This window comes from Tinamus guttatus, unplaced genomic scaffold (assembly GCF_059628265.1).
Source record: "Tinamus guttatus ecotype Peru unplaced genomic scaffold, ASM5962826v1 Tinamus_guttatus_pri_ptg001325l, whole genome shotgun sequence".
In the NCBI taxonomy this organism is placed as follows: Eukaryota; Metazoa; Chordata; class Aves; order Tinamiformes; family Tinamidae; genus Tinamus; species Tinamus guttatus.
Window position 1 is genome coordinate 16,323 of NW_028289859.1, and position 17,873 is coordinate 34,195.

Below are 17,873 nucleotides of genomic sequence, written 5' to 3' on the forward strand. Positions count from 1 at the left end.
GCCCAGCCCCATCTCGTCGGCCAGGATGGCGTCCCCACGTGTACCCATGTGTCCCCATGTATCCCCACAGTGTCCCCACAGTGTCCCCACGCGTCCCCGCGCGTCCCCACCTCCTTGTAGAGCGAGTAGAGGAACACGATGGTCTGGATGGTCTTGCCCAGCCCCATCTCGTCGGCCAGGATGGTGTCGGTGCTCTGCGCCCACGAGAAGCGCAGCCAGTTGAGGCCCTCCAGCTGGTAGAGGTGCAGGGTGCCGCCCGTGGCCGAGATGAACCGCGGCTGCGCCTCGTACTTCACCGTGGGCTGCGGCAGGACGCGGCGTCAGCGCCCGGTGCCACCGGGATGGCCCCGGTGGCCGGGATGGCTCCGGTGGCCCGGAGGAGGGTCCCGGTGGCCCAGAGGAGGGTCCCGGTGGCCCGGAGGAGGGTCCCGGTGGTCCAGAGGAGGGTCCCGATGGCCCAGAGGAGGGTCCCAGTGGTCGGGAGGAGGGTCCCGGTGGCCGGGATGATCCCGGTGTCCCGGAGGAGGGTCCCCGTGGCCCGGAGGAGGGTCCCGGTGGTCGGGAGGAGGGTCCCAGTGGCCCGGAGGAGGGTCCCGGTGGCCCGGAGGAGGATCCTGGTGGCCCAGAGGAGGGTCCCAATGGCCCAGAGGACAGTCCCGGTGGCCGGGAGGAGGGTCCCGGTGGCCCGGAGGAGGGTCCCAGTGGCCGGGATGGCTCCGGTGGCCCAGAGGAGGGTCCTGATGGCCCAGAGGAGGGCCCCGGTGGTCGGGAGGAGGGTCCCGGTGGCTGGGATGGCTCCGGTGGCCCGGAGGAGGGTCCCGGTGGCCCAGAGGAGGGTCCCGGTGGCCGGGAGGAGGGTCCCGATGGCCCAGAGGAGGGTCCCAGTGGTCGGGAGGAGGGTCCCGGTGGCCGGGATGATCCCGGTGGCCGGGAGGAGGGTCCCGGTGGCCCGGAGGAGGGTCCCGGTGGCCCGGAGGAGGGTCCCGGTGGTCGGGAGGAGGGTCCCGGTGGCCGGGATGGCTCCGGTGGCCCGGAGGAGGGTCCCGGTGGCGCAGAGGAGGGTCCCGGTGGCCCGGAGGAGGGTCCCGGTGGCCGGGCGCACTCACGTCGTTGGTGGGTGACTCGGGGGGTCCCTCTCCCGGCGTCTCCTTCTTCTTCTTCTTGTAGCGCCGGGGCTGAGCGGGGTCCTCGCCCATGAACACCTCCCTGCGGGGGGACACGGGGACATGGGGGGACATGGAGGACACAGGGGGACACGAGGGGACACAGAGGGACATGGGGGACACGGAGGGACACGGGGGGACATGGGGGACACAGCAGGGCGCATCAGCCCCTGCCTCCCATCACATCCTCTGTGGTCTCCTCAGTGGCCTTGTCCCCTGTCCCCACATGTCCTCCTGTGTCCCTGCATGACCCCGTGTCCCCAATATCCCCAATGTCCCCCATGTCCCCACTGGTGCCTCCAGTAGCTCAGCTTGTGCAGCCCCCATGTCCCTGTCCCTGCCATGTCCCCAGTGTCCCCAGTGTCCCCACTGGTGTCACCAGTAGCTGCTCTTGTGCAGCCCTTGTGTCCCCTGTCCCCTGTATCCCCATCTCCCCTTGTGTCCCGCCCGTGTCCCCATCTCCTCCATGTCTCTGCTGTCCCTCCCGCGTCCCACCCCGTCCCCAATGTCCCCACCGGTGCCTCCAGTGGCTCAGCTTGTGCAGCCGTGTCCCCATCTCCACCGCTGTCCCCAATGTCCCCCATTGTCCCCCATGTTCCCGCTGTCCCCCCGTGTCCCCAAGGGTGACGCCAGTAGCTGCTCTTGTGCAGCCATCGTTCCCCCGTGTTCCTGTCTGCCCCTGTGTCCCGCTGTCCCCCATGTCCCCGTCTCCCCCCATGTCCCCGCTGTCCCCCGTGTCCCCAGTGTCCCCCGTGTCCCCGTGACCCACCGGTGGCGCCAGTAGCTGCTCTTGTGCAGCTCATAGTCCGGGATGGGCATCTCGTCCTCCTCCCACGTGGCCTGGTCGTAGGGCAGGTCCCGCCACTTGACCAGGTAGTGGTACTGCCCCTTGCGGTCCACACTGCGGGGACACGGGGACAGTGACACCCACGGGTGACAGTGACGCCCACGGGCGGTGTCACACAGTGGTACTGCCCCTTGCGGTCCACACTGCGGGGACACGGGGACAGTGACACCCACGGGTGACAGTGACGCCCACGGGCGGTGTCACACAGTGGTACTGCCCCTTGCGGTCCACACTGCGGGGACATGGGGACAGTCACACCCACGGGTGACAGTGATGTCCACGGGCGGTGTCACACAGTGGTACTGCCCCTTGCGGTCCACACTGCAGGGACACGGGGACAGTGACACCCCCCCGGGTGACAATGACACCCGTGGGCAGTGCCACACAGTGGTACTGCCCCTTGTGGTCCACACTGCGGGGACACGGGGACAGTGACACCCACAGGTGACAATGACACCCTCGGGGGGTGTCACACAGTGGTACTGCCCCTTGCGGTCCACACTGAGGGGACACGGGGACACCCAGAGGTAACACCACATGTCCACGGGTGACAGGGGACACCCATGGGTGACAGGGATGCCCACAGGTGGCGAGGGGCACTCACAGGCGATGGAGGCCCCACAGGTGATGAGGACACCCACAGATGACAGGGATGCCCACAGGTGACACGGATGTCCACAGGTGATGGGGACACCCATGGGTGACAGAGACGCCCACAGGTGACAGGAACGCCCACGGGTGACAGGGGACACCCACGGGTCACTCTTGTGTCACTGGGGACACCCCTGGGTGACGCTCCGGGGTGACCGGAGCGGACAGGGTGTCATGCAGTAGACGCGTCAGCAGGTGGCACCAGCTGCCACCATAAGATGGCACGGGACGGGGGGGGGCATGGGGACATCCTGGGGGGTGTCACCCAGGACAGGGACACCCGGACAGGAGCTGGGGTCACTTGGGGACAGGGACACCCAGACAGCAGCTGGGGTCACTTGGGGACAGTGGAACTCGGTCAGGCCCGGGGGTCACTTGGGGACAGAGACCAAGAGCCACCGCTAGGGACAGTCGGCCAGGAGCCGGGGTCACTTGGGGACAGGGACAGCCCGGCGGGAGCCGGGGGCACTTGGGGACAGGGCGGCGGGTGGCACCGGGGCCGCCTGGGCACGGGAGGCCCCGCAGGGCTACGGGGTCCCCAGGGTGTCCCCAGGGGCGCCCAGGAGGTCCCCGCATGCCCGGCCCCTGCCCTGGGGACACTGGCAGGTGCAGGGGGACACAAGGGGACACAGAGGTGCCCGTGGTGGCTCGAGAGGCCCCAAAGCTGCTGGAAGGGGGACCAAGGGGACCCAAGGGTGTCCAGGTGGGACCCCAAGGGTGCCCAGGAGATGCTCAGGGGCACCCAGAGGTGCCCAGGAGGGTCTCAGGGGCCCCCAGAGGTGCCCAAGAAGCCCCAAGGGTGCCCAGGAGGACCCAAGGGTGCCCAGGAAGCCCCCAAGGCTCCCTGGAAGGACCCAAGGGTGCTCAGAAAGTTCTCAAGGGCACCCGAGGATGCCCAGAGGGACCCCAAGGGCACCCAAGCGTGCCTAGGAAACCCTAAAGGTGCCCAGAGGACCCAGGGGGTGCCCAGGAGATGCTCAGGGACACCCATAGGTGCCCAGGAGGGTCTCAGGGACACCCAGAGGTGCCCAGAAAGCCCCAAGGGTGCCCAGAAGGCCCCAGGGGTTCCTAGGAAGTTCTCGGGGGCACCCAGAGGTGCCCAGGAGACCCAGGGATGCCCAGGAGATGCTCAAGGGCAGCCAGAGCTGCCCAGGAAGCCCCAAGGGTGCCCAGAGGGACCCAAAGGTGCCCAGGAGGCCCCAGGAGTGCCCAGGAGATGCTTGGGGACACCCAGAGGTGTCCAGGAAGCCCCAAGGCTGCCCAGAAAGTTCTCAAAGGCACCCAGAGGTGCCCAGGGAGACCCAGAGGTGCCCAGGAGATGCTCAAGGGCACCCAGAGGTGCTCAGGAAGCCCCGAAGGCGCCCAGAGGGACCCAAAGGTGCCCAGGAGGCCCCAGGGGTGCCCAGGAGATGCTCGGGGGCACCCAGAGGTGCCCAGGAAGCCCCAAAGGTGCCCAGAAAGTTCTCAAGGGCACCCAGAGGTGCCCAGGGAGACCCAGGGATGCCCAGGAGATGCTCAAGGGCACCCAGAGGTGCCCAGGAAGCCCCAAGGGCGCCCAGAGGGACCCAAAGGTGCCCAGGAGGCCCCAGGGGTGCCCAGGAGATGCTCGGGGGCACCCAGAGGTGCCCAGGAAGCCCCAGGGGTGCCCAGAAAGTTCTCAAAGGCACCCAGAAAGTTCTCAAGGGCACCCAGAGGTGCCCAGGAAGCCCCGAGGGCGCCCAGAGGGACCCAAAGGTGCCCAGGAGGCCCCGCGGGTGCCAGGAAGCCCCCGAGGCTCCCTGGAAGGACCCGTGGGTGCTCCCAACTCCCCCCATCCCGGTGCCGCGCGCGGGGACGGAGCCACCTGGGGAGGCCGCGCGGTGCCGGAGCCACCCGGGGAGGCCGCGCGGGCGGCACCCGCGGGTGCCCACCTGTGGTTGATGATGCGGTGCACCGTCATCCACTCGGGCTTGATGCCGTAGCGGTAGAAGCGCTCCTCCATGGCGCCGGCGCGGCGCGCGCCCGCGCGCGGGTCACCCTTGGGGACGCCCTTGGTGTCATCGTCCCCGGAGCCGTAGTCCAGCGGCGGCGGCTCGTCCATGTCGTTCTTGCGCTGGTAGTTGCGGTACATGACGAGGTGGAAGATCTCCAGCTGCGGGAGGGGACGCGGGGACGTCACAAGGATGCCGGGGACAACGACGCCGGTGACAACGACACCGGCACCGGTGACCGCGACGCTGACACTGGTAATGCAGGTGGCAGCGGGAGCCATGAGGGGCTCCCTGCGGGTGTGAGGGTGTCACCGGGGATGGGGACGCCCCCAGGGCCACATGGGTGTCACCCGGGGATGGGGACACCTGGGAGAACAGGGACTGCATGGGGGTGTCCCCAGGGCCACACAGGTGTCACCAGGGATGGGGACACCCCCAGGGCCACCCAGGTGTCACCCGGGGATGGGGACAGCTGGGAGAGCAGGGGCTAGATGAGGGTGTCCCCAGGGTCACACAGATGTCACCTGGGGATGAGGACACCCAGGGCCACATAGGTGACACCCGGGGTTGGGGACACCTGGGAGAGCAGGGACTGCATGGGGGTGTCCCCAGGGCCACACAGGTGTCACCAGGGATGGGGACACCCAGGGCCACCTGGGGATGGGGACAGCTAGAAGAGCAGGGACTGGATGGGGGTGTTCCCAGGGCCACAGGGGTGTCACCCAAGGATGAGGACACCTGGGAGAGCAGGGGCTGGATGAGGGTGTCCCCAGGGCCACATGGGTGTCACCCAGGGATGGGGACACCCAGGACACCATGGCCCACAGCTGGGTGTCTGCAGGGCCACACGAGTGTCCCCAACACTGGGGACAAAGCCCAAGGCCCGGCTGTGGCTGCCCCCGTGTCCCCATGCGGCCGTGTCCCTGCATCCCCACACCGCGCGTGTCCCCACGTGGCTGTGGGTGTCCCTGTCCCCATGCCCCCGCGGGTGTCCCCACGGTGTCCCAATGCCACGGTGTCCCTGTGCCCCTGCAGATGTCCCTGTGTCCCCACGGTGTCCCAATGCCACAGTGTCCCTGTGTCCCCATGGTGTCCCCACACAGTGGGTGTCCCCATGGTGTCCCCGCAGTGTCCCTAAGCAGTGGGTGTCCCCACGGGTGTCCCTGTGGTGTCCCCACGCCGCGGTGCCCCTGCACAGTGTGTGTCTCAATGTCCCCGTGTCCCCGCAGTGTCCCCATGCAGTGGGCGTCCCCGCGCAGTGGGTGTCCCTGTGCGGTGGGTGTCCCCGCGGTGTCCCCATGCGGTGGGTGTCCTCATGCAATGGGTGTCCCTGCGTGGCCGGTGTCACCGCATAGTGGGTGTCCCCGTGCAGTGGGTGTCCCCACGGTGTCCCCGTGCAGTGGGTGTCCCCGCGCAGTGGGTGTCCTCCCGGTGTCCCCACGCAGTAGGTGCCCCTGTGGTGTCCCCATGCAGTGGGTGTCCCTGTGGTGTCCCCATGCAGGGGGTGTCCCCACGGTGTCCCTGCGGTGTCCCCATGCAGTGGGTGTCCCTGCAGTGTCCCCACGCAGTAGGTGTCCCCACGCAGTGGGTGTCCCTGAGGTGTCCCTGTGGTGTCCCCGTGCGGTGGGTGTCCCCGTGGTGTCCCCGTGTCCCTGCGGTGTCCCCATGCAGTGGGTGTTCCCGCGCAGTGGGTGTCCCCGCGGTGTCCCCATACAGCAGGTGTCCCCGTGGTGTCCCTGCAGTGTCCCCATGCAGGGGGTGTCCCCATGCAGGGGGTGTCCCCACGGTGTCCCCGCGGTGTCCCCATGCAGTGGGTGTCCCCGCGGTGTCCCCATGCAGCGGGTGTCCCTGTGGTGTCCCCATGCAGTGGGTGTCCCCGTGCAGCGGGTGTCCCCGCGGTGTCTCCATACAGCAGGTGTCCCCGTGGTGTCCCCGCACAGTGGGTGTCCCCGCGCAGCAGGTGTCCCCGTGGTGTCCCCGCACAGCGGATGTCCCCGCAGTGTCCCCGCACAGTGGGTGTCCCCGCACAGCGGGTGTCCCCGCGGTGTCCCCCGCTCACCTGCAGCTCCTTGACCCAGGAGCAGTGCCAGTAGGAGAGGCCGACCCACTTGACGAAGAACTCGCGCTCGGAGCGCCCGGCCAGCGCCCCGGGGTGGCCCTGGGCGGCGGCGGCGCCCGCGGGCGCGGGGGGCTCCCCCCAGCGCCAGTACAGGATCTTCTGCACGCGGCCCTTGAGCACGGGGCACTGCGGGGACACGCGTCACCACCGCGTCCCCCGGCCCCTTCGTCCCCGGCCCCCTTCGTCCCCGGCCCCATCTTCATCCCGGGACCCTTCGTCCCCGTCTCCATCTTCATCCCCGGCCCCCTTCGTCCCCAGCCCCCTTCGTCCCCGTCCCCATCTTCATCCCGGGCCCCTTTGTCCCCATCTCCATCTTTATCCCCGTCCCCCTTCATCTCCATCCCCCTTCGTCCCTGACACCCTTAGTCCCCGTCCCCATCTTTATTCCCATCCCCCTTTGTCCCTGTCCCCCTTTGTCCCTGTCCCCCTTCGTCCCCATCTCCCATCTTTATCCCCATCCCCCTTTGTCCCCATCCCCCTTTGTCCCCGGCCCCATTTCTCCCTGTCCCCACTTGTCCCTGTCCTCATTTCTGTCTCCCTTTATCCCCATCCCCACTTGTCCCTGTCCCCATCTTTATCCCCATGCCTCTTTGTCCCCGTCCCCACTTCTCTCTGTCCCTCTTTGTCCCCATCGCCCTTCATCCCCATCCCCATTTCTCCCTGTCCCCTTTGTCTCCATCACTCTTCATGCCTGTCCCCATTTCTCCCTGTCACCACTTGTCCTTGTCCCCATCTTTATCCCCATCCCCATTTCTCCCTGTCCCCATCTCCTGTCCCGTCCTCCCCTCTCCTGTCCCTCCGTCCCAATTCTCCCTGTCCCTATATCCCTGTGTCACTCCCACCCCTGTCACCACCAGGACTGCACCTTGTCCCTTGTCCCTGTCCCATCCCTGTCCTTGTCCCCCATGGGCAGCGGGGACAGAGCCACTCGCACATGGGGACATCGGAGAGCGGTCGTGGTTGGAAGAGCTACAGGCGCCCGCCCGCACCATGTCCCCGTGTCCCCACACCGTGTCCCCACGCGGTCCCCGTACCGTGCAGCGGGGACAGAGCCACTCGCCGTTGGGGACCTCGGGCAGCGGCGGGTTGAGGCAGTGGATGTGGTAGGAGGAGATACAGGCGTCGCAGCACAACAGCTCGCCGCCGTCCTTGCACACCCGGCAGTACTCCATGTGGTCGTCCTCCTCCTCCTTGTCGCCCTCCTCCTCCAGCTCTTCCTCGTACTCCTCCTCCTCCTCCTTGGCCTCCCACTGCACCCCCTCCTTCTCCTGGGGACGGGGACAGGCGTCAGCGCGGCCCGGGGACCCCCCGCAACAGCCGCGGGGCCCGAGGGCACCTCGGAGCCTGCTGCCGTGGGACAGGAACACCCGAACTGCCGGGGACACCCGAACCCCCGCAACAGCCGCGGGGCCCGAGGGCACCTCAGAGCCTGCTGCCGTGGGATGGGGACACCCGAACTGCCGGGGACACCCGAACCCCCGCAACAGCCGCGGGGCCCGAGGGCACCTCGGAGCCTGCTGCCGTGGGATGGGGACACCCGAACTGCCGGGGACACCCGAACCCCCGCAACAGCCGCAGGGCCCGAGGGCACCTCGGAGCCTGCTGCTGTGGTTCCCCCCATGTCCCCGTGTCCCCCATGTCCCCCTGTGTCCTCACGCAGTGGGGGCAGCTCCAGCGGCCGTGGGGCGCGCGCTCCAGCTCGGGCTCCAGGCACACCGGGTGGTAGGACACGTGTCCCCCCCGTGTCCCCCGTGTCCCCCCTGTGTCCCCCCCGTGTCCCCCCGTGTCCTCACGCAGTGGGGGCAGCTCCAGCGGCCGTGGGGCGCGCGCTCCAGCTCGGGCTCCAGACACACCAGGTGGTAGGACACGTGTCCCCCCCGTGTCCCCATGTCCCCCCCGTGTCCCCCATGTCCCCCTGTGTCCTCACGCAGTGGGGGCAGCTCCAGCGGCCGTGGGGCGCGCGCTCCAGCTCGGGCTCCAGGCACACCAGGTGGTAGGCGCGGGGACACGTGTCACACAGCACGATCTCGCCACCCTGCTGGCACACCTCGCAGTAGTCCTGGTGGTCGGTCTCGTAGCCGTCGCCGTCGGCCTCGGCGCCTGCGTTGGGGCACCCCGAGAACAGGGGGGACCCACGTTGGGACACCCCAAAAAACGGGGGACGGGGGGGGGACCCACCTTGGGACACCCCAAAACAAAAGGAAGGGGGAGACCCATGTTGGGATACCCCAAAAACGGGGCGGGGCACGTTGGGGCACCCCAAAAAAGGGGGATGGGGGGACCCCCATTGGGACACCCCAAGAACAGGATGACAAGGGGGACCCATGTTGGGACACACCAAAACAAAGGGATGGAGGGGGGGACCCACGTTGGGACACCCCGAAACAAAAGGAAGGGGGAGACCCATGTTGGGATACCCCAAAAACGGGGGGGGGGCACGTTGGGGCACCCCAAAAAAAGGGGGATGGGGGGACCCCCATTGGGACACCCCCAAGAACAGGATGACAGGGGGGACCCACATTGGGACACACCAAAACAAAGGGATGGGGGGGGGGGGGCCCACGTTGGGACACCCCAAAACAAAAGGAAGGGGGAGACCCATGTTGGGACACCCCAAAAACAGAGGGATGGACCCGGGACGGGGCCTGAAGGGAGCGGATGTGGGACTGGGGACCACCCAGGATCCCCCGGGACCCCCAGGGTAGGAGCCATGGGGCCAGAGATCCCCCATGTCCCCCACAGCGCCCCCGGGGGGGTGACAGAGGGCAGGGTGACAGGGTGACGCAAGGGGGTGACAGGGTGACGGGTTGGGGATTGACGGGGTGACAAGGTGACAAAGGGGGGTGACATGGGGCTGACAAGGCGTCATGGGAGGAGAGGGTGACACAGGGGGACAGTGGGGGGTGACATGGGGATGACAGGGTGACATGGTGGCAAGGTGACACGGGGTGACACATCGGAGGGTGCCAGGGTGACATGGGGGGATGACAGGGTGACAGAGGGAGGTGACACAGGGTGACAGGGTGTCGCAGGGGTGATGGGGTGACACAAAGGAGTGACACAGGGTGAGTGACAGGGTGACACAGGGGTGACGAGGTACTGCAGGGGTGACATGGGAGGTGGTGGGGTGACAAGGGGGTGAGAAGGTGCTGTGGGGGTGACGGGCCGACACAGGGGGTGACATGGGGTGACACAGTGGTGATGAGGTGCCGAGGGGGAGTGACAGGGTGGCACAGGGGGTGACAGGGTGCCGCGGGGTGACACTGGGGGTGACACAGGGGGTGACAGGGTGACACAGGGAGGTGACACGGGGGGTGACAGGGTGCCGCGCGGTGCCGGTCTCACCGTGCGGCGCGGCGGCGCCAGGTCCCGGCGGGCCCCGTTCCCGGGTCAGGATGGCGCCGGGGGCTGCAAGACAGGGCAGGGCCGGGGCCGGGGGTCACAGGGCGGCAGCGGGGACGTTGGGGACACGGCGGGGACGCGCCGGGGGGGGGACACGCACCCTTCTTCCTCTTGCGGCCGGGGCGGCCCCGCTTGAGGCCGCGGGCGCGCGCGGACGCGTCGGAGCGCGCCGAGCTCTGCCCGCTGCCGCCGTCCGAGTCGTCCTCCGCCTCCGGCGCCTCGTCGCTCTGCGGGGACACCGCGGGGACATGGGGACACTGCGGGGGGACGGGGCACCGGGGGGGATGGGGCACCGCGGGGACATGGGGACACTGCGGGGGGACGGGGCACCGCGGGGACATGGGGACCCTGGGGGACATGGAGCACCAGGGGGCACAGGGGCACCACAGGGACACTGAGGGGGGGCTGGGGACATGGGGACACCAGGGGGGACACTGGGGACACCAGGGGGGATAAAGACACCGGGGGGGATGTGGGCACTGGAGGGAGGGCTCTGGTCTGGGGGGTTCCTGCGGGTGTCTCTCCCATTCCCAGTGTCTCTCTCGTTCCCAGTGTCTCTCCCCCGTTCCAGGTGTCTCTCCCCGTTCCCGGTGTCTCTCTCCCCTGTTCCCGGCGGTGTCTCTCCCCCATTCCCGGTGTGTCTCTCTCTCCCCCGTTCCCGGTGTCTCTCCCCGTTCCCAGGGGTGTCCCTCTCCCTCCCGTTCCCGGTGTCTCTCTCCCTCATTCCCGGTGTCTCTCTCCTTCATTCCCGGTGTCTCTCCCTCCCGTTCCCGGTGTCTCTCCCCGTTCCCGGTGTGTCTCTCTCCCTCATTCCCGGTGTGTCTCTCTCCCTCATTCCCAGTGTCTCTCCCCGTTCCCAGGGGTGTCCCTCTCCCTCCCGTTCCCGGTGTCTCTCTCCCTCATTCCCGGTGTCTCTCTCCTTCATTCCCGGTGTCTCTCCCTCCCGTTCCCGGTGTCTCTCCCTCATTCCCGGTGTCTCTCTCTCCCCGTTCCTGGTGTCTCTCCCCCCCGTTCCCGGTGTCTCTCTCTCCCCCGTTCCCGGTGTCTCTCCCCCGTTCCCGGTGTCTCTCTCTCCCCGTTCCGGTGTCTCTCTCCCCCCTTCCAGGTGTCTCCCCCGTTCCTGGTGTCTCTCCCCCGTTCCCGGTGTCTCTCTCTCCCCCGTTCCCGGTGTCTCTCTCCCCGTTCCCGGTGTCTCTCTCCCCCGTTCCCGGTGTGTCTCTCTCCCTCATTCCCGGTGTCTCTCTCCCCTGTTCCCAGTGTCTCTCCCCGTTCCCGGTGTCTCTTTCCGTTCCTGGTGTCTCTCTCCCCCCTTCCAGGTGTCTCTCTCCCCCCTTCCAGGTGTCTCTCTCTCCCCGTTCCCAGTGTCTCTCTCTCCCCCGTTCCCGGTGTCTCTCTCCCCCGTTCCCGGTGTGTCTCTCTCCCCCGTTCCCGGTGTGTCTCTCTCCCTCATTCCCAGTGTCTCTCCCCCATTCCCGGTGTGTCTCTCTCCCTCATTCCCGGTGTCTCTCCCTCATTCCCGGTGTCTCTCCCCATTCCGGTGTCTCTCCCCATTCCCGGTGTCTCTCCCCATTCCCGGGCGGGCGCTCACCGAGCTGCTCTTCTTGCGCTTGGCGCCCAGCGCTCCCAGTTTGATCTTGAGCGGTGCCATCCTGCGGCCCTTGAGGCGCCTCTTGAGCTCTCCGCCGCGCGGGCTCTTGCTGCGCTTCTTGTGCCCGGGCCCTGCCGGTGACAACGTGACGGGGCCGCCTCAGCGGGGCCCCGGCGTCCGGGCGCCCCCCGAGCCCCCCGGGACCTGGCGGGGGGCCCCGGCGTCCGGGCGCTTCCCACCCCCCTGCCCAGAGCAGGGCCCCGGCGTCCGGGCGCTTCCCACCCCTGTCCCCGCTGCAGATGTTGGGGACACGGGGTCCCCAGGGTCACCCCCGCTGCGGAGCCCTGATGTCCCCAGGGCTCTTCCCTTCCCCCATTGTGGGGCCCCAGTGTCCCCAAGCTCCTCCCCGCCGCAGCGTCCCCAGTCTCCCATTATGGGGCCCCATGTCCCCAGGCTCCCCTCTGTCACAAGCCCCAGTGTCCCCAGGTCTCTTCTCCCAGTCACAGGGCCCTGGTGTCCCCAGGCTCCCCCCGTCACAGGGCCCCGGTGTCCCCAGGGCTCTTCTCCCCATCACAGGGCCGTGGTGTCCCCAAGCTCTCCCCTGTCCCCAAGGCTCTTCCCCCTCGTCACAGGGCCCCGGTGTCCCCAGGGCTCTTCTCCCTGTCACAGGGCCCCGGTGTCCCCAGGCTCCCCCCTGTTGCAGGCCCCAGTGTCCCCAGGGCTCCCTCCCATCATGGGGTCCCGGTGTCCCCAAGGCTCTTCCCACCCTTGTCGCAGGGCCCTGGTGTCCCCAGGGCTCTTCTCCCTGTCACAGGGCCCTGGTGTCCCCAGGCTCCCCCTTGTCACAGGGCCCCGGTGTCCCCACGGCTCCTCCCCATCGCGGGGCCCCGGTGTCCCCAAGGCTCTTCCCCCCTGTCACAGGCCCCAGGGTCCCCAGGGCTCTTCTCCCGGTCACAGGGCCCTGGTGTCCCCAGGCTCCCCTGTGCCGCAGGGCCCCGGTGTCCCCAGGGCTCTTCTCCCCATCACAGGGCCCCGGTGTCCCCAGGCTCCCCCCTGTCGCAGGCCCCGCTGTCCCCAGGGCTCCCTCCCATCATGGAGTCCCAATGTCCCCAGGGCTCTTCCCCCCCTGTCACAGGGCCCCGGTGTCCCCAGGCTCTCCCCTGTCCCCAAGGCTCTTCCGCCTCATCACAGGGCCCCGGTGTCCCCAAGGCTCTTCCCCCCTGTCGCAGGCCCCGCTGTCCCCAGGGCTCCCTCCCATCATGGAGTCCCAATGTCCCCAGGGCTCTTCTCCCTGTCACAGGGCCCTGGTGTCCCCAGGCTCCCCCCTGTTGCAGGCCCCAGTGTCCCCAGGGCTCCCTCCCATCACGGGATCCCAGTGTCCCCAGGGCTCTTCTCCCTGTCACAGGGCCCTGGTGTCCCCAGATTCCCCCCCGTCACAGACCCCAGTGTCCCCAGGGCTCTTCTCCCGGTCACAGGGCCCTGGTGTCCCCAGGCTCCTCCCTGTCGCAGGCCCTGGTGTCCCCATGGCTCTTCTCCCCATCACGGGGCCCTGGTGTCCCCAGATTCCCCCCCGTCACAGACCCCAGTGTCCCCAGGGCTCTTCTCCCGGTCACAGGGCCCTGGTGTCCCCAGGCTCCTCACCTCACTGTCGCAGGCCCCGGTGTCCCCACGGCTCTTCTCCCCATCGCGGGGGCCGCGGTGTCCCCGGTGTCCCCGGTGCCCGCGCTCACCCTTGCCCTCCTTGGTCTTGGCGCGGCGCAGCGGCGCGGGGGCTCCGGCGGCGGCTCCGGTGGCGGCAGCTCCAGCGGCGGCTCCGGCTCCGGTGGCGGCGGCGGCTCCGGCGGGGGCGGCGGCGGCCACGGCCTGCACGGCGGCCGCCACCTGCTCGGCCACGGCGGCGGCGGCAGCGCAGCAGCGGCGGCTGGCCACGGCGGCGGCGGAGCCCTTGAAGGGGTTGTTGGCGCTGAACTCGCGCCACTTGGCGCCCAGGATCGTCATCATCTTGGACATGGGGATCTTGGGGTTCTTCTTGGCGATCAGCGGCCTGGGGGCAGCGGGGGCTGCGGGCGCCGCGGGCGCAGGGAGCCCCGGTGGGGGCAGCCCCCACCCGAGGGTGCCCCCCCACCCAAGGGTGCCCCCTCCCACTCAAGGGTCCCCCACCCAATGGTGCCCCCCCACCCAAGGGTGCCCCTCTCCCATACCCGAGGGTCCCCCGTACCCAACGATGCCCCCGTACCCAAGGGTACCCCCGAACTCAAGGGTCGCCCCCAACCCGCACCCACCCAAAGGTGCCCCCCATCACCCAAGGGTGCCCCCCCACCCAAGGGTGCCCCCTCCCACCCAAGGGTCCCCCCACCCAAGGGTGCCCCCCCACCCAAGGGTGCTCCCCTCCCCATACCCGAAGGTCCCCCGTACCCAACGATGCCCCCGTACCCAAGAGTACCGCCGAACTCAAGGGTCACCCCCAACCCGCACCCAAGGGTGCCCCCCGTCACCCAAAGGTGCCCATCACCTAAGGGTGCCCCCCATCACCCAGAAGTGCCCACACCCCCGCCCAAAGGTGCCCCCCGTCACCCAAAAGTGTCCCCCCCATCCCACCCCCCCAAGGGTGCTCCCCCTGGGCACCCAGGAGCCCTCATGCGGCCCTGGGGGCACCCACAACCCCCCGCACGGGCGCTCAGGGCACCCGTGAGCCCCTGCCCAGGCCTTTGGGACCCCCGCAAGCTCCAGGAACGCTTTTTTAGGGTGCCCACGCGCCCCGTTGCGGGTGCCGGGACACCCCTGGGTGCCCGCTGTGGGTGCTAGGGACCCCCCGTGCCCCGCTGCAGGTGCCAGAGACACCCCTCGCGCCCCATTCTGGGTGCTGGCTGCCCCTCGGTCCCTGTGCTGCGTCCTGGGCGCCCCCCGTTCCCGTTCCATTCCTGTTCCCGTTCCTGCTCCCGTTCCCACTCTGGCTCCGGCTGCTGTTCCCGTTCTGGCTCCTGTTCCCATTCCAGCTCCCGCTCCCATTCTGGCTCCCATTCCCGCTCTGGCTCCCGCTCCGTTCCGGCTCCTGTTCCAACTCCTGTTCCCGTTCCTGCTCCCAACTCCCATTCCCACTCTGGCTCCCACTCCCATTCCTGTTCCGGCTCCCGTTCCCGCTCCCATTCCTGCTCCCGTTCCCGTTCCCGTTCCGGCTCCCGCTCCCGTTCCCGCTCCGGTTCCCGCTCCCGTTCCTGGTTCCCGCTCCCATTCCCGCTCCATTCCCATTCCTGCTCCGGCTCCCGTTCCCGCTCCCGTTCCCGCTCCCGCTCCCATTCCTGCTCCGGCTCCCGTTCCCACTCCCGGTCCCGTTCCAGCTCCCGTTCCAACTCCCGCTCCCATTCCCACTCTGGCTCCTGCTCCCGTTCCCGCTCCCGTTCCCGCTCCGGCTCCCGTTCCAACTCCCGCTCCCATTCCCACTCTGGCTCCCGCTCCCGTTCCGGCTCCCGCTCCCGTTCCCATTCCTGCTCCCATTCCCATTCCTGCTCCGGCTCCCGTTCCCGCTCCCGTTCCCGCTCCCGCTCCCATTCCTGCTCCGGCTCCCGTTCCCGCTCCCGCTCCCGGTCCCGTTCCGGCTCCCGTTCCCGCTCCCGGTCCCGTTCCGGCTCCCGTTCCAACTCCCGCTCCCATTCCCACTCTGGCTCCTGCTCCCGTTCCGGCTCCCGCTCCCGTTCCCGCTGCGGTTCCCGCTCCCGTTCCCGGTTCCCGCTCCCACCTCATGAACTGGCTGAACGCCTTGTAGTTGGTGAGCGTGTGGTAGTCGCGCTCCGTGAACTCGTGCTCCACGTCCTCCAGCCCCCACGCGCCCAGCAGCTGCGCCGACGACTTCTGCTCCACCGGCTGCGCGGGGGACGGGGACAGGGAGGGACGGGGACATGGGTGGGGACAGGGAGGGAAACAGGGGACGGGGGGACAGGGAGGGACGGGGGGGACGGGGGACAGGGAGGGAAAGGGGAGACGGGGACATGGGGGGGGACAGGGAGGGAAACAGGGGACGGCGGACAGGAGGGACGGGGGGGACAGGGGGGACGGGGACATGGGGGGGACAGGGAGGGACGGGGGGGACGGGGGACAGGGAGGGACAGCGGGGACGGGGGGGGACGGGGGGGACAGGGAGGGACAGGGGGGACGGGGACATGGGGGGGGACAGGGAGGGACAGGGGGGAAGGGGACAGGGAGGGACGGGGGGGACGGGGGACAGGGAGGGACAGGGGGGACGGGGACATGGGGGGGGACAGGGAGGGACAGTGGGGGACGGGGGACAGGGAGGGACAGGGGGGGACGGGGACATGGTGGGGACAGGGATGGAGGGGGAGCAGAGAGGGACAGCGGGGGACGGGGACACGGCAGGACAGGGATGGAGGGGGAGCAGAGACAGGCAGGGGAACAGGGAGGGACATGGGGGAACACAGAGGGGACACGGGGGGACAGGGACACGGGGGAACACGGGGGGACACAGCGAGACACGGGGGGATGGGGAGGGAGACAGAAGCGAGGGGAATGGGGGGACACAGGAGGACATGGAGGGACGGGGAGGGATGGGAGGACAGGGACACAGGCACACAGGGATGCACGGACACATGGATGCAGGGACGGGGGTACAGAGGGACACAGGGACACGGGAGGTGGAACAGTGGCGATGGGGACACAGGGATGCAGGGCCACAGCAACGGGCGACACAGGGACAAGGGAACAGGGAGACACAAGGACAGACAAAAACGTGGGGACAAGAGAAACAGGGAGAGTGTAGGGGCAGGGGGACGCACAGGGACACACCGTGACATCAGTGGCAGCCACAGGCGCCACCAGCCCGTCCCCGGGTGACAGCACGGTCCCCAGCGCGGGGATGGAGCACCCGGGAGCCCCCACGTGGACCCCCGGGACCCCCACAGAGGTGCGGGGGACACTCAGGAGCCCAGAGCAGGAGCTGGGGACACCTGGGAGACCCAACACGGTGTGTGGGACACCCAAGAGCCCCCACGTGGGTGCCAGGGACACCCAGAACCCCGGTCTGGGTGCCAGGGACCCCCAGGGCCCCCGTTCAGGCGCTGTCCCCCTGGTTCAGGCACTGTCTCGGTTCGGTTGCTGTCCCCCCCGGTTCGGTTGCCGTCCCCGCACCGGTCCCGGTACCTTGGCCCGTCCGGCGCCATCGTCGTCGGGGCGCCGCCGCCGCCGGCTCTTCTCCTTGTCCTTGTCCTTGCGCTCGCGGTGCTTGCGGCGCCTCTTGGGGGCGGCGGCGCCGCAGTCGCTCCCGCCGCTCTCCGACTTCTCCCGCGGCTCCTCGCGCTCCGACTCCAGCTCATCCTCGCTGCCCTGCGGCGCCCGCGTCACCGCGCGCCCGGGCACCCCCGTTCCCGCTCCTGTTTCCCGGGTCCAGGTGCCCCCATTCCCATTCCCTGGGCCCAGACACCCCCATTCCCGCTCCCATTCCCCAGGCCCAGGCACCCCCACCCCCATTACCCAGGTCCGGGTGCTTCCATTCCTGTTCCCATTCCCTGGATCCGGGCGCCCCCATTCCCGTTCCCCAGGTCCGGGTGCCCCCATTCCCATTCCCTGGGCCCAAGCGTCCCTATTCCCATTCCCGTTCCCCAGGCTTCGGTGCCCCCACTCCTGTTCCCCAGATCCAGGCACCCCCATTCCTGTTCCCCGGGTCCAGGCACCCCCATTCCCGCTCTCCCCCATTCCCATTCCCCATATCCGGGCACCCCCCTTCCTGTTCCCGTTCCCCAGGCGCCCCCATTCCCATTCCCCAGGTCTGGGTACCCCCATTCCCGTTCCCCGGGCGCCCCCAATTCCCGCTCCCGTTCCCCAGGTCCAGGTGCCCCCATTCCTGTTCCTATTCCCTGGACCCAGGCACCCCCGTTCCCGTTCCCCAGGCACCCCCATTCCCGTTCCCCAGGCACCCCCGTTCCCGTTCCCCGGGCACCCCCATTCCCGTTCCCCGGGTGCCCCCATTCCCGTTCCCCAGGCACCCCCATTCCCGTTCCCCAGGTCTGGGCGCCACCTTTCCCGTTCCCGTTCCCCGGGCACCCCCATTCCCGTTCCCCGGGTGCCCCCATTCCCGTTCCCCAGGCACCCCCATTCCCGTTCCCCGGGTGCCCCCATTCCCATT

The 17,873-nt window shown here is 69.2% G+C and overlaps 1 protein-coding gene across 1 annotated transcript in view; it reads right to left on the reverse strand.

Annotated features, from left to right (window-relative positions):
- The window catches only part of LOC104581238 (ATP-dependent chromatin remodeler CHD3-like), a gene marked incomplete at its 5' end in the record, with an annotated part of 33,271 nt that extends 16,197 nt beyond the window's left edge, over positions 1 to 17,074 (reverse strand). Inside the window, 13 exons of the mRNA XM_088539019.1 lie at positions 111 to 302; positions 1,107 to 1,206; positions 1,933 to 2,064; positions 4,572 to 4,792; positions 6,691 to 6,876; positions 7,785 to 8,018; positions 8,678 to 8,850; positions 10,087 to 10,158; positions 10,253 to 10,379; positions 11,741 to 11,871; positions 13,471 to 13,784; positions 15,477 to 15,601; positions 16,892 to 17,074. Coding sequence (XP_088395145.1) covers positions 111 to 302; positions 1,107 to 1,206; positions 1,933 to 2,064; positions 4,572 to 4,792; positions 6,691 to 6,876; positions 7,785 to 8,018; positions 8,678 to 8,850; positions 10,087 to 10,158; positions 10,253 to 10,379; positions 11,741 to 11,871; positions 13,471 to 13,784; positions 15,477 to 15,601; positions 16,892 to 17,074 — 2,190 coding nt within the window. The remainder of the gene's footprint in view (positions 1 to 110; positions 303 to 1,106; positions 1,207 to 1,932; positions 2,065 to 4,571; positions 4,793 to 6,690; positions 6,877 to 7,784; positions 8,019 to 8,677; positions 8,851 to 10,086; positions 10,159 to 10,252; positions 10,380 to 11,740; positions 11,872 to 13,470; positions 13,785 to 15,476; positions 15,602 to 16,891) is intronic.
- Between the last annotated feature and the right edge of the window lie 799 nt (positions 17,075 to 17,873).